Source organism: Nelumbo lutea, chromosome 4 (assembly GCF_056320005.1).
Source record: "Nelumbo lutea isolate HS-2025 chromosome 4, American lotus-T2T, whole genome shotgun sequence".
In the NCBI taxonomy this organism is placed as follows: Eukaryota; Viridiplantae; Streptophyta; class Magnoliopsida; order Proteales; family Nelumbonaceae; genus Nelumbo; species Nelumbo lutea.
In genome coordinates this window covers 85,947,273-85,962,066 of record NC_142687.1, presented here as the reverse complement: position 1 = coordinate 85,962,066, position 14,794 = coordinate 85,947,273, and the positions used below count along the sequence as shown (strand labels likewise).

At 36.4% G+C, this 14,794-nt stretch overlaps 1 protein-coding gene across 4 annotated transcripts; it reads right to left on the bottom strand.

Annotated features, from left to right (window-relative positions):
- Positions 1 to 348: 348 nt before the first annotated feature.
- On the bottom strand, positions 349 to 14,206 carry LOC148861500 (Transducin/WD40 repeat-like superfamily protein). Of its 4 annotated transcripts, none has more exons than XM_088983714.1 (8): positions 13,967 to 14,206; positions 13,264 to 13,471; positions 9,846 to 9,941; positions 7,527 to 7,601; positions 3,557 to 3,667; positions 2,978 to 3,072; positions 1,753 to 1,837; positions 349 to 1,004 (listed from the first exon to the last, which is right to left on the bottom strand). In XM_088983714.1, the coding sequence occupies exons 1-8, from the start codon at positions 14,086 to 14,088 to the stop codon at positions 642 to 644; spliced, it is 1,155 nt and encodes a 384-aa protein (XP_088839840.1). In that variant the 5' UTR covers positions 14,089 to 14,206; the 3' UTR covers positions 349 to 641. The 4 variants fall into 4 exon arrangements, with proteins under 4 accessions (XP_088839840.1, XP_088839841.1, XP_088839842.1 ...); XM_088983715.1 differs by having other exon boundaries at positions 2,978 to 3,069; XM_088983716.1 differs by lacking the exon at positions 7,527 to 7,601.
- Between the last annotated feature and the right edge of the window lie 588 nt (positions 14,207 to 14,794).

Sequence of the window (14,794 nt, the reverse complement as noted above, 5' to 3'; positions counted from 1 at the left end):
TGCAAACAAGCCATGGTTTTCAAAATCGGATGGTCACCTGACCGGTTCCGTTTTTCCCCCAAAACCATTGATTTTGGTCACCAAACCGCTAAATCAGCCAATTAACTGTTCAAACTGTTCAAACGGTTTTGACTGCTTTCCATTTTTTATTTTTTTGTCAGAACAGGCCAGCCGTTCAGGTCAAACGGTCAGACCATTGAAACCAGTAACCAGACCCCTGACCAGTTCGTTTTTAAAAACCATGAAGCAAGCATCTTTTTCTTTTAAACTCTTCATTTTCCACAACCATTTTACATGCAACCAAATGTTGTAAAATGGCAATTTTTAGACAAATCTACGTTCCTGCACTTGATGCAACCAAATGGAAAACATTCACTTTCCATGGTCATTTTATGTACAACCACTCACCATAAAATCGTAAATTCTTTGAAACCATCTGTTTTCCTTCATTTTACATGCAATCAAAATGTTAAAAAAAATAGGTTACAGACCCCAAATTTGTAACAAAGTCTGTGGTCATTTCAATTACAACAATTTTTGGGTTGGAGGCGCAAAAGTGGTTTTGGTGGGACTTTGTGGCAGATAATAAACAAAAATGAGGCACAAAGCTGGATGACTCATCCAAGTGCAATGGTGATTCACTAGTAAGGATGGTGCCTATTCTTGTGAGTTCTTGGAGACTTCATAACCAACGAGCTTGAAATCCAGGAATGTTTTGTTTCAGAAGATTCATCTGACAACCAGCAACATAAGCGACCATCCTCACCACCCGTCCATCCAAAAATGCCTCGGGTATGAAGAGGGCCACCATGCAGGCTTGAAATAGGCAACACAGTTCTCACAACACCTGTGTGTCCACCCTCGAGTGTAGCTTCTGGAGAGCATATCGCTCCCACTCCCTTGTAATTTACAGGAAAATATCCCAAAGTGCCAGCATTTGTGCCGCCAATCACCCACAAACGATCATTGACTGCTGAGTAGTGGCAATCAACAAAATAATCAACCTGGAAGGTAGAAATTTTGATAATGAGAAAACTAGATTGGTCATCTACGAGAATTAAATACACCATGAGGGATAACAATTACATTGTATCCCAAGGAAGGTTTAAAATATTGACATGCACGATACAAAAAAAAAAAAGTGTATTGTGCATTTTGAATGGTCGACATGTATCAATACTTTAGACCTGGATACTGAGAATCGCATGTTCCAGGACGGCAATGCCTTTCTGGTGGTACATCATACATGACAAATGTTGTCCATTTAACTGCATCTTGCAGCATGGATCTTTCTTTCGTAGTATATCTGAAAGGCATGTGATCCCAAAATATGTAGGATGTATCATCAATCACAAGTCCGGCACTAAATTTTTCCCCTTCAAGACCATGGTCTAAAAACACTCAAAACAATTGAGATGGCAAGGACATGAGTTTTTGGGAAGAACAGTTAGTTGAGTAAAATCTCAACATTTTTATGGTTCATTGCAGGGTAACAAGACAGGTAATTTGGTTCGGTTCAACGTTCATTGTTTTTTATTGATCTTTTAATTTGTTGTTGTTGGCAGGGGCGGGGGTTCCACAAAGGCAAGTTAAGAATGAAAGGTGATGGAACCCCAGTTTACATTTGAATGAATGTGTCCCAATAAATAATGCCGAGAACACTATCTGGTAGAAGTAATATGAAGATGCCCATAACAATCTGGTGAATGAAAAAGATCAAGCATTCTATTTCATGAAACAAGACCGACTCACATGATCTAGAGTCCAATTATCAGAGGCTGATGAACGAGCATCCTCAAAGTTGGCCTCATTTCTTCCATTTCTCCAATCCCAAATACTGTAAAGAGCAAGATGTACAGGCATAGAATTTGTTAATCAAATCATCTAACCAGAGAGAGAGAGAGACCTTCCATGTGTAACTAGGTAAAACTAAAAGGGTCTTTGTGTTCCATGCTCCACCTTCTATTCGTGAGCCACATTTTTTTAGTCCAACCAACCCCACCACATGGAGAAATAAAACCTTTTTCTCTATGCATTTGTTAATGAAAACAAATAAATGAAGTTTTCAACTGCCAGGTGGACTAGGGAAGTTAACAGACACCAATAGTTGGTCCACTATATTAAAGACAGTTTGGACTGGCTGAATCATCTCAATATAGCTGAAATACGAGTCATCTAGACAACACAAATAACACATTACGAGTCATCATGCATTATCTTGTTAGGAACCGGTCTTAGAGTTAATAAATAAAATTAAGGTTTCTTTTTCTTCCCTGCTGGCTAGAACAATATTGACATACTCCTTTGAATTCTTTAAGATCTTTAATGTGATCTCTTGTATAAAAAGAAAATAAAATAAAACCTTTAATGGAGTTCTCTTAATTATAAGTGATGACCTTTAATGAAGTTCAAGATGCATTTTAGTTCTTGTTCTTTTTTGCAGGGCAAGATCAAGATTAAAGCAGCCCCATAATTGATTCCTTCTGTTAAACAAGTCTGGCAATGTCCAATTCTTGTAACTAAACCCCAATTTTTTTCCTAAGCCCAACATTGCATAATGAAATTTCGCTCTTTAATTTGTAATGTTTAATCTTTTAGGTTCCACAACCATAGAACCCCTACCTATCCCAGTATCCCTACATCACCAAAACCTCGTACACTAAGATGGAGGACTATCCACAGGAAGTATGATGTCATGCCCCAAGGAAAACTTTCACATCTACAGAGGGGAAAAGATAATATAATAGAAACATAACATTAAAAAATAAAGTATAAAAAATGCCTAATTCATAGAGATATGCCTATGATATGCTTCATTCCCACATGGAAAAGGCCAACATAATCAGCCAGACAGTGAACTCTACAGTCAAATTCGGGGTAGAAAAAATGCCATCAGTTATGGATGCACTACAGGAAAGCAGGTATGAAAAATATTAGAGATGATTAATTAATCCAAGACTAAAATTTTCTTTGATACCTTAGAGTTTCAATATGTGTCAAACACCAAAGTTTTTGGTTCATCTCTCCGAAAAATCCTACGTTTCCAATTGAAGTCCCTACATTCATCACCTGCTAAGTTTGTAAGTATAAAATATGGTTAGATGTTGAGAACAAAATACCCTTTGTTTTGCCAAGGCATATAAAGCGCTAATTTGGCATAGCCTGAATTTCAAACTATATATTTTTTTATAGGAATTCAAACTTTATCAAGAGCCATCCTTGTAAAACTTGCATGAAATGTCAGAAATTCTAGGCTTCTTTCTGGATTAGCCACACCTTATTTTCTGCCTGTGAACACTTTTTTTGACAGATATTCCTATCAGAAAGAACATGCATTGAAACTACTAACTTTATTTGCTGCCTGTGAAGGCCACTCTGCAACTTACATCAATGAGCCTTTTTCAGCAAGTATAATGACAAAGCCGGGTGAAAAAAAGCTTGAAAAAGGCAAAATGGTCTTGCATACTTCTATAACTAAATGAAACCATTAACTGATTTTAGTAATGAACAAATGGAACACAAAGATAGAAGATTCTAATTAACAAGCCATTCTTACTGATTCCAAATTATCATCATCATTGATATCTCCATCAGTGTTGAAAATGCATATCAGCCCATCAACAGAAGCTGAAATAAGCTTGTTTCCTTGGCCTGGAACAAAGTGCACCTGGCAATAATCAAGGGAAGTGGGAAAAAAAGCTTTAGAACAGACATCCATTGACAAACTGTGCTACATGATCAAAGAATGATTAAAAAAAGAAACCTAGATGCATTCTATTTGGCATATAAAGCCATAAGCACTTCTCATAAATAACAGAAAATGGTGGTCAGTAATGCACAAATATCTGTCAATAAGTGCAGCGTTATAGATGGAAACTGTGATATAACAAATTGAGTCCCAACCTGTCTACCCAAGGAAAATTAAGTGAATGTATAGATGCCAGGTAGAAATAACCCATTTTATCAGTCAACAAGGTGAGATGCAAATGCATTTAGTGTGCAGTCCACATTATCAAAATCTGTACCCATGCTGCCATTTACATGACAGTCCACATGCAAGCCCTAGCAAACATGCATGATCATTACAATATTTTCAACCTGCAATCAAACCATCTGGTCAAACAAGTTCACCCATCACCCAACCAGATTTCCAAGTCCATTTCACCCTTGAACCGCTCACTTGCAAAATACCATTGAGTTGGTCAACAACCCATTGACTCGACCAGTTGAACTGCTGAACCATTTGACCTAGTAGGTGGATCACAGGTTGGACAATCATTGCCTTTTTCTTTTTCTTTTTTGTATATTAAGATAAATAACAATAATTCTCACTTATCATACTTATTTTTATTTAATATGATGAATATATAATATTAGAGACATGCCCAATTTTTCTGCAAAAAAATCTATAATTTTCTATAAATTTTCTGTATTTTTATCATTTTTTATGTTTTTTATTTTATTTATAACATTGAGGGTTGACTAGTTTGACCCAGATGAACCATTAGCCCAACATCCAGACAGAAAAGCAGTTCTATTTCTGGGGTCATTTTAAAAACATTGGATCATAAATTATCTCCTAAAACACATTTGTACGTATATGTGAGTGATCAATAAAAATTTTTAACAACGTGAAGTATGAACCAAGGCTATATTTAAATTGGAATTAAGATACAAATGCAAGTTCTTCCCTTCTGAAACAGATAGATTCATATGCAAACTTTGAAAGCGGTGGAACATGAGTAATGTTGCATAGACTCTGGCAAACTACATAAATAGGCACCGCATGAGTTACCATTTGGCAGTAATGTGACGTGCCCAATGCGACAAATTTTGGAAATCAAGAAATGTGTAATCTACTCTACAGTTAATTTCTTGGACTACAATATGCTTCTGACATAATAAAAACTCATGTATGCATAAACATTAAGAATACATGCTTATATAAACTGATTGAAGGGAACTTGAACAAGTGCCGTTAGTTGGCTTAGTGGTTAACATCAGGTCCATAGAAATTGGTATTTGTTCTCATCTTTACAAGCTCCTGTTGTATTTGTTACCAAATATCTGTGTACAGGGACCAGTATACAGTGGATATGGGTTATGAATGTAATTTTCTGCATCTATTTGCTAGGTTTCTATTTCCCGGTAGCCTATCCTTTCTATTTTTACATTGATTTTAAAATTCTATTTTATGGTGCTTGATTGCATGTAAAATGGCTGTAAAAATGGACTTATAAAAGACAAGTACAAATTGAAGGAATTTTTTTTTTCAGATCAGCAACTCAGAAAATGAATTCATTAAGCAAATAAAGAAGCACAACAAGAAATTGTGAAGGATATAAATAGACACCCTGTGTCTAAACCCCAAGAATTACAACTGAGCCCAAAACATAGACTGTCTTTGTACTCATTGCTTAGCTAGACCATCCACCAAACAGTTGGCAGACCTTCTAACCCATTGGACTTGAATAGACATGTCCCTAGAAATCCATTTGAACCTCCTAAGGTCATGCCTTACATGCCAAGAGACTCCTTCCCCTTTCTTTAATCAGCCCACCACTAATTTGGTTATTTGGAATCTCCAATGATTAGCCTTTCAAAACCCAACTCCTTGGCTTTCTCAAGACCAAAAACAGCTGCCAAGAATTCTGCTGTAGCCCAGTGTTTTGAAAGGTGTGGGAGGAGTACGCATTGGGTGCAAGAGGCGTAGGCCTCATAAGCTTTTTTCAAGAGGAATGCTAGAGGTGTACGCCTCATGCGCCTCACGCACACCTCATATAAAAACAGAAAAAAAAAGAAAGAAAAAAGAAAAAAAAAGGAAAAGAAGAGAAAGGGAAGGGAAAGAAAAGGAAGGGAAGAGAAGAAAAAAAAGAGAAAAGAAAAAGAAAAAAGAGAAAAGAGAAAACGAAAGAAAGAAAAGAGGCGGAGACGCTCCCTCACCTCCGCTTCGACAAGACCCCCCCCCCTTCAACTAGTGGTATGCATTTTCATTTTCTTAATATAAAAGATTTTTATTAAAAATAAAGAAAAATGAGATCCTCCTCATCCCCCTCCTCTAAAGGAGGGTAACACCTCCTTGTGTTCGGGAGGCTTATGCCTCTTACGTTCTGAACTACGCCTCATGCCTCTACGTACTAGAACGCCTTGCATCACACCTCCATGTTTTAAAACATTGCTGTAGCCAAGCCATTTGCTCAACTGGACCTGAGAAGAAGGCACAAATATTTCCTTCCTCATCCCTGATCAACCCACCAATTCCAATGGGGCCTAGATTGCCCACACAACTCCCACCAAAATTTAGTTTCGACCAGCCACAAGGCAGGGGTGACCAGTCCACTGCTGCAATCTATCTTCTAGAAGATGAGGCAGCTATAGCCCCCCAAGTTCTGAAGCAATCATCTACTTTAAAGTCTAAAAAAAGAACCAAGGTCTTGGCCCACTTTTCTACTCTTAGGATTATGACCTCAATCAATGCCTCCTTATTTCTTTCCTTTCCCCCAAATATTCTAGAATTTCTTTCCTCCCAAACTGTTCAAACCACTGCTGCCCTTGTACATTTCCACATCAATCTGCCCCTACTAGTAGAACAGCTACAAACAAAAGGGTTAAACAACTCCCCCAAATTAACAGGAGGAAGCCAACTGCAACCAAAAAGTGAAGCGAACCAGTCCCAGATAAAACAAAGGGGCAGGAGAGTAGGAGATGAACTGCAGTCTCACTGTTAAGCTTGCATAAGCAGCACCAGTTGGAGGACAAGCACCAGTTTGGCCTCTTCCTTCTAAGTTTATAGAAATATCGCATTCCCTTTAATTATCCACAAGTCATTTTCTGAACAGAGGTTGTTCCTCTCAATTCATATCTTGCCACGATCATATATTTCTAAACTGTTCATATCTATTTTCCAAAAGAAACATAAAGAAATTTATGTCTCATTTTCAAGGAAATCATTTGTTTTCCTCCATTTTACATGCAACCAAATACAGCCTAGATGTACAATAACAATTAAAAGTTAAAAGCAAGATATTAGTGAATTGTGTCTAAACATGTGAATATGGCATGGAACAGGTCACATCCACATTGCAGAACTTGGGGGCATCATAGCTGAATCTGGCACTTGGAACTTGGTATTTGATTTTGAAACCCGTCAGTATGAAATTATCAAATGCAATACATAGTTAATGGTGAGAACATTTAGCTGAATCTGACATTTAAGATGAACATTTCAGTCATGAAACTTAAAGTTAATGGTGAGAACATCAAATTACAACACATATGGTAGTTTTCTAGTTTTGAATGATGCTGTTAGTGCAGATAATTTCTTTCAGGCTTCAAATAACTCCATGTCACTGTCTCAGAAATTGAGTAGAATACAGATGGAAAGCAGAAAAGTTTATGTTTATAGCAGTTACTCTGATCTTCCCACTTCATGACCTAGAAAAAATTTAAACCTAGTAATGAAAACAGATGCAAGTGCCAACTTGAAAAATGAGATTTTAAGAGATAAAATAATATTCACAACCAACCTGAGTAACATCATCCATATGAGATTCTTCCAAGCATGCAACTTGTTTTCTGTTTCTCCAATCCCAAAAAAGTATCTGCATGCACACACACACACACACACACACACACACACACACATACAAGACTTCAGGTTTCCAACTGCCTTTTCAATGAAACCAAGTTTGGAACCATCAAGAAAAGGCAAGCCTGTTAGAAATTGACTGCACCATATTTTCCAAATAATCCCCAGAAAATAAAAAAGAGAGAGAAATTTATCAGTTCAAAGCAGAAAGGGGAAAAATATTTTTCCCAACTAGACACAAGATCCCCCAAACTTTTGGCCATAAATTTACTTGCTTCAAAATGTGAAGAATCACAAAGAATGAATATTTGACCTCAAAGAAATAACCCAACTGGAGTGTGAATCAAAAAGCTTCACCAGAAGGGTCCAAGATTTAGGGGTGCTTCATGGTCCGGTTCGGTGCAGTTTAGAGAAGATCTCAAACCAAACCAGTAAATTACGGTTTGAGAAGTTCTCAAACCAAACCAGACCAAACCGTTTCATTACGGTTTGGTGAACTTTGGACTATTCTTTGATTCTATCGGGCTTAACCCAATTAGAAAGCCCAAATAGCACTCCTAAAGATTAAAACTTAAAACTTTTATTTTATTATTTTAGTATAAAATAGAAGTTTATTATATATTTATAATTTTATACATTCGGTTTAGATGTATGAAACTGAACCAAACTGTTTTAAACATTGAGCAAAATGTGAAACTGAACCAAACCGTTTTCATGTGCAGACCGAACCAAACCGCAAATTTGGCTTGGTTCGATTCGATTTTGCGGTTTGAACCAAACAATGAACACCCCTACCAAGATTGATGAAACTTAAGCAAGTGCAAAGCTGACCCAGTGTAAGAAATAGTATGTACCCCATTACATTTTCCCTTTATAAAAGTTTATGTCAACTAGAAGAATGATGAAACTGATTAAGAGATAACCTACAGGCTAGGGGTGTAAGTGAGTTGAGCCTACTCATGAGCTACTCGGGCTCAGCTTGCTAAATACTCGAACTTGGTTTGAAGTAATCGAGTTTGAGTCGAGTAGTTGCTTAGTTGGTTGAGCTGAGTTCGAGCTTCGCAATACCTAGCTCAAGTGACTCGCAACCCTAATCGAGCTCCTAATAGAATACTATCTTTTAATATGTTTATATTTATAATATAAATAAATATTAATTTTTTGATAATAACTTATTTATAATATAACCAAATAAGTCTATAATTATATTTTCATAATATATTTTTATCTATAGTATTTACAATATTAATTTATTTATAATTTTTAATACTAATTTATTTATAACTGGCTCGAGTTGAGTAGAGTACAAGCTTTGAGTCTTTTATTCGAGCTTGAGCAGCCTGATACTTGGCTTAGCTCAACTCGATTACACCCCTGCTACAAACGAGGTTTGTCAAGGGAAGGGATCCATTTTCTTTATTTCTTTTATTTTTTTTTATAGTAAAAGAAAATCGCATTAAAGAAACGCAAGAGAATATTGGGTGTGAAGGAATTACCCAAAAAGAAGTTGGCATAAAAAACCACCAACCCCCCTGAAACCATACATTACTTTCAACATGGCACATCTAAAACATAAGACCACAAAAATCCAAAAAAGAAGGGGAGGGCAAGGAACCCTCAACCACATGTACAAAAAGTAGTGCCTCTTTCGATATGCACAGATGATATACATTCAAATTCTTTACAAGAAATCTAAAAAATAATGGACAGCCAACGAACAAAAAAAAAAAAAAAAAAAGAATTCGCTGCAACACCCACAAAAAGATTTGAACAGGCCGCCCAGCTCATCAACAACCTTTTCAGTTCTACCAATCATTCCTCTCTTTCCAAACCACCCAACAAAGAGCAAAGGGAAGACACTTCCAAAGGAACTTTCCTTGGGCTGAGTACAGAACAGTCCCCCAAGAAGAAAGCAACCCAACAACCAAGCTTCGGAGGATCCTAACGATTTGAAAGAGCCTAAATAAATGAGATCAGACCTGGTGGGTGAATGGACAGTGCAGAAACATACGGTTTAACTTTGGAATTTAATCCATGTTTCTTCATGAACATGGGAATTTACAAATTTTTACTTAGTATTATTATCATTTTTATCCAATCCACTCCTTCCAGGAGTCTGGATATCCAAGGCTGTCATTGGGTAATACCCTTTTAGTCCACTATTTTATGAATGATAAGATTTAATACTGCACATAAACAAAGACAATATTGTCACCAAACCTCAATAGAATGGCAATCACTGCTTCAGATATCATACCTGAGATTGGCATCCAGAGGCTAGAAGATTATCATTAGTTCCACCAAAGGAAAAGCTAAATATTTCTTGCAAAGAACCAGAGCTTAATAAGCACACCTGATAACACAAGTTAAAACATCAAAAGATGCTTCAAGGGCTTAACAGAAAACTATCATATTGGACTGATAATGATGTTGAGTTTACAAAAAATCAAAGATGCAAGTAAGAAAGTATAGCATCAGTTCGCAAGGACTCTCCTGAATGAACAATGTGTCTGTGTTTGATATGTGTTAGAATCGAACACTCTATAGATTCTTGAGGACCCTTGTACGTAACATTTCTTTTTTGATCTATAAAACGAAAAGTTTTACTAATAACTGAATTAGGGATTACACTTATAATCAGAGCTTAGACTAGATACCCAGGCACCTATATATTTTATTTGCTTTCCCTTTACAATGCTACCCAGAAATATTGTTCCCCATGGACCCCTTGCACATAACGTTTTCTCTTTTTTTTTTCATCAATAACTGGAATTCATTAGATTAAAAGAATTTAGTTACAGCACTCCAGAGAGAGATAAACAGGCTTAACTCTCTCCAGGAAGATAACAAAGAAAAAAGAAGTTACAGAACAGCCCAAAATATTTGGTCCCTTCCCGCCCCCTGCTTTGCCAAAGCATCAGCAAATGCATTTGCTGTTCTCTTGACTCACTGAACCTGATTTCCAGTACTCTAGTTAACCATTTAATCTCCCTCTTCTCATTAGCAAATTTCCAAAGTCCACTACCTTCTTGTGACCAACTTAAGACCAGCTTTGAATCCCCTTTTTTGATAGGAAAACTTTCATTAGATAATTAAAAAGATTACAGGCTTACCACCCACAAAAAGTATGGAAAAAGAAAATAAAAAACCTACAAACAGGCCCAAAACAAAGCCTCCCTAGTAACTCCTTGCTTAGCTAAAGTGTCAGCCATTCCATTTTCTGACCTTCTTACCCAATTAAAGTGCACCCCAATCTCCCTTGCTAAGCTAATAATCTCTCTTAGAGGCTGTCTAAGAGACCACACTCCCAGGTTAGTTTGCATCCACCCTATTACCAGCTTGGAGTCTCCTTCCACTTCTAATTACTGCATGCCCCATTGTTTCACCAATTTCAAACCTTGAAGTAAAGCCATTACTTCTGCCCTTAATGAATCCCCCACCCCAATTGGGCCCGAGTAAAGGGCCAAGACTTTTTCTTCCTCGTTTCTATACACACCCCCAACTCCCGACGGACCTGGATTACCCAAGGAGCTTCCATCAAAGTTTAGCTTCACCTTGAACTGAAGCGGTGGTACCCAACAATCTTGTACCACAGGGGAGGAAGGCGAGGATATAGCTATAACACTCCAATTTCTAATTAAGTCGGCTGAAGAGAAATTCTTGAAGAGATGATGTACTTTCAGCCAGTGCATAACCTTGATGGTGACAACCTCCACAAGTGCTTCATTGGTTTTTTCTTGCCCTAGGAAGATCCTATTGTTTCTCATATCAAATGTTACTTGGTAACAAAGACAACTTTTACACCCCATTTTGCAGGTATATAATATTAGAATTCAAAAAATATGAACTATTTCAATAGTACATACATTTCAATAGATGTTTCCAAGATTCCATGTTTTCTCATCTTGCTGAGCCAAACTGTTGGATACACATTGGATTTAGACTCTCACATCTGTATCCATGCAACACTAACCAAAACTATGTTCCGCACTCTGAATGTGGTAATTTCACAGATCTTAGGTTTTACTGACAATGCACCAGTTCAGGTCATTATAAGAAGTAGAAGGCTCATTTTGTCAACCACCAATAACTAAAGATCAAAGTCAACAAAATAAATCTTGCCTTTATGGGTAAGTTTGTATTTTGTGGACTGCAAATTGCTTATATGTTTAAAACCAAATCAGTAAGCCTGAGTCAGTATCTTGTAATAAACACTCATCCATAATGATCAAGGATAAATTGTATTAGTAAAATTACCACATATTCACATGAATCATTGATGCTAATTAAGAACCCTTTAATATTAGAAGGTTCCCTCGGCATCAATGTTAAATGGATTCTCCTAAATGGATTATGGATGAAATGTTTGTGTTGGACGTGTGCTGGACTGCAACACTCCATGGATTCTTGAAGGACACTTCTATGTGACCTTTTTTTTCTCTTTTCTGATCGTTTCTTTATCATAAATCAACAGCCAATGTACACAATGAATGTTAATTTTCATATAGAATGTTATTATGTAACAAAATAATCTTTTAGCCCCTTTTCTATAGGTTCATAATGCTAAAATTCAACAAATGTGGATTATTTTAATAGTTTATACTTTTCTAGAGAAGTGCCTGCAAGTCATTGTTTCTTCATCTTGCTAAGTCACAATCTGTGACATGCATCGGTTTCTGATTTACATGTCAGTGTCCATGTAACACTGCTTAGTATTTTATCAATAAGATAATTTTGTCTCTATGTGACAAATATTTCATGCATAAATTTAAATTGCATATCAATTTAGACTATAGAGTTCTTTTCTGAGTCTATTATTAAATTCCATTTTCATTTTCTTCCTTTCTTAGGTTAGGCCTCATGTTGGACTTGGAGCCCCACAGTTCTTGACATGTGGGTCAAGTAAGAATCTAAGATAAATGTGAAAATATCTCCTTAAGTTGCAAAAGATTGTTTATTTACTTTTATATTTTGCAAACTTGAGCTCTGCTAGAGGAGTGGCATATTCAGGGGCTGTCAAAGAAAGGAAAGTTATGCTGGGCTTCCATCCCTCCGGCAGTTATGTGGGCTGTGTGGTCAGAAAGCAACAACAGGATTTTTGAGAAAAAATCTACTACTGAAGCTGAGGTCATTAACTTGGCAGTAGAGGTTTTGAGAAGTTGGATGTCTATACATAATGGTTTTAGAGATAGTATATCTGATTATACTTTTTTGAGGATGGCCTTTTATTGACGTCCTCCATTTTGTACAGCTTTTCTTTGTACACAGGACCTTATACAGTCATACTTTACCTTCTTTCATAAAAAATATATTTTGCAAACTTGAGCTGCACTCGTTAAGATAAACCAGTTTAGTTGGATAAATGGAATACCAAAACAATATGTTTTGGGCACTGTGTCATATGCAAGCATAAAGATCCACTGAAATATAAATTCATTAATGTGTTTTGGTATTTTCTGAATTTGTAAATTTTCATAATTCTATGACTTTTTCTCTTGTTACACTTTACTTTTTCTCATTAAGCTTAAGCCCCGCAATTTAGACAAGTGAAAATACCTTTCCTCACAGCTCATCTAGAAAACCCTTTGCAATCTGTTTGTGCGTCTAACCGCATATACAATTGTGCTGAAAACCAAGTTCAATGCGTGAAGAATTAAGAAGGAAAAGCAGCAGACCTGCTTGAAGGTCCTTGTGTCCCAAGATCTAATGGTACCATCAGATGAGCAAGAATGCAAAATATGTGGAGTTGATGGGCCTGAAAACGAGATCTGGTTGATGGTTTTAGAATGCCCCTTACACTCCCCGAGATATTGGCCTGTTCCTGGGGAGTAAAGTTTAACTGTGTTTGTCGATAAAGACACCGCCAAAGATGAATTCCCCTGGCTTTCATTCAAAGAGATGAACCAAAAGAAGAAAGCTTACGTAATCCAGAACGAAGGAAGATAAAACAATAATTTGTTGAATATATCAGACAAAAATAAATAAACATTCTTGAGAATCAACAGAAGAGAGATTAGAGGGAAACAAGACAAGGGAAGAAAAGAAGAACAACTAAAAGAAGAGAAAACCACTATTCCTTCAAGCATTAAGTTGTGTGAAATGATAACCGCAAGAAATTTTCGAGCACATCTTTCACATCAGGAGCTTATCCATCATCATAATTCCATCAGATTATCACCGAACATTATCATTTTTGAAAACTAAAACTACATTCTATGTTTTTTTTTTTTTACATTTTGGGGTTTCCACCAAAACTTTCCATCAGAAAATGACGAATGATCTGCTCACGCAGACGAATACCGAACAAAATAATTACAGTAACACGAAGGAGCATAACATCTCCAGACCTTAACAGCACAAAAAGAAAAAGAAAGCTACCTCGAAACGATTTGGAAGACATAATCGTCCCCAAAGTTTGTCTGAATCGAGTTTTTGATGCCCAACCGCTTGAATGAGTTGGAATTATTGGTTGTTGCTGGATCGTCGATATCCATCTCCATTCCTTCCGCCTAAAGAAGGTCCAGGAATTGAAGCTTATACCCTACACTGCTACACAGAGACGATGCAAAGCAAAACTGGTTTTAACGAGGGTTTAGTCGTTTAGATATATGCCGGGAATGCTTGTAAGTAGCAACCAGTATATGCAACTTGGAGGCACGTCTACGATCTGCTACCCACCAACTGTTCCCACATCCCTACCCACATTTTTCCGATACACGGCTGTGGCCCTTGTGGGACCTTGTGGTGCTCTCTTGCTGTGGGTAGGGATATGGGAACAACCAGGGGTGTCTATCAAAAACCGAAAAACTGAAAAACCAAATTGAACCGAAAAAACTGAACTGTAAAATATGGTTAATCGAACTGATTGGTTTGGTTTTGATTTAAATTTTTGAAAAACTAAAAATTCGGTTTGATTTTCGATTAACCTACAAAAAAACGGTGGTTAACCAAACCGACCGGTATGTATATATATAATATATGTCACATATTTTTTATATATTATATATAAATTTATATTCATTATATATATAAATAGATTCTTATATTATATTTATAATGATTTATTTATAAATATATTGTATATATTATATATCATTTATTATTTATAATATAATATTATACATATATTTATAAAATATATATTATAAATATAAAAAACTGAAAAATCAAAAAACCGAATTGGTCAAAAACCAAAACTGGTGGTAT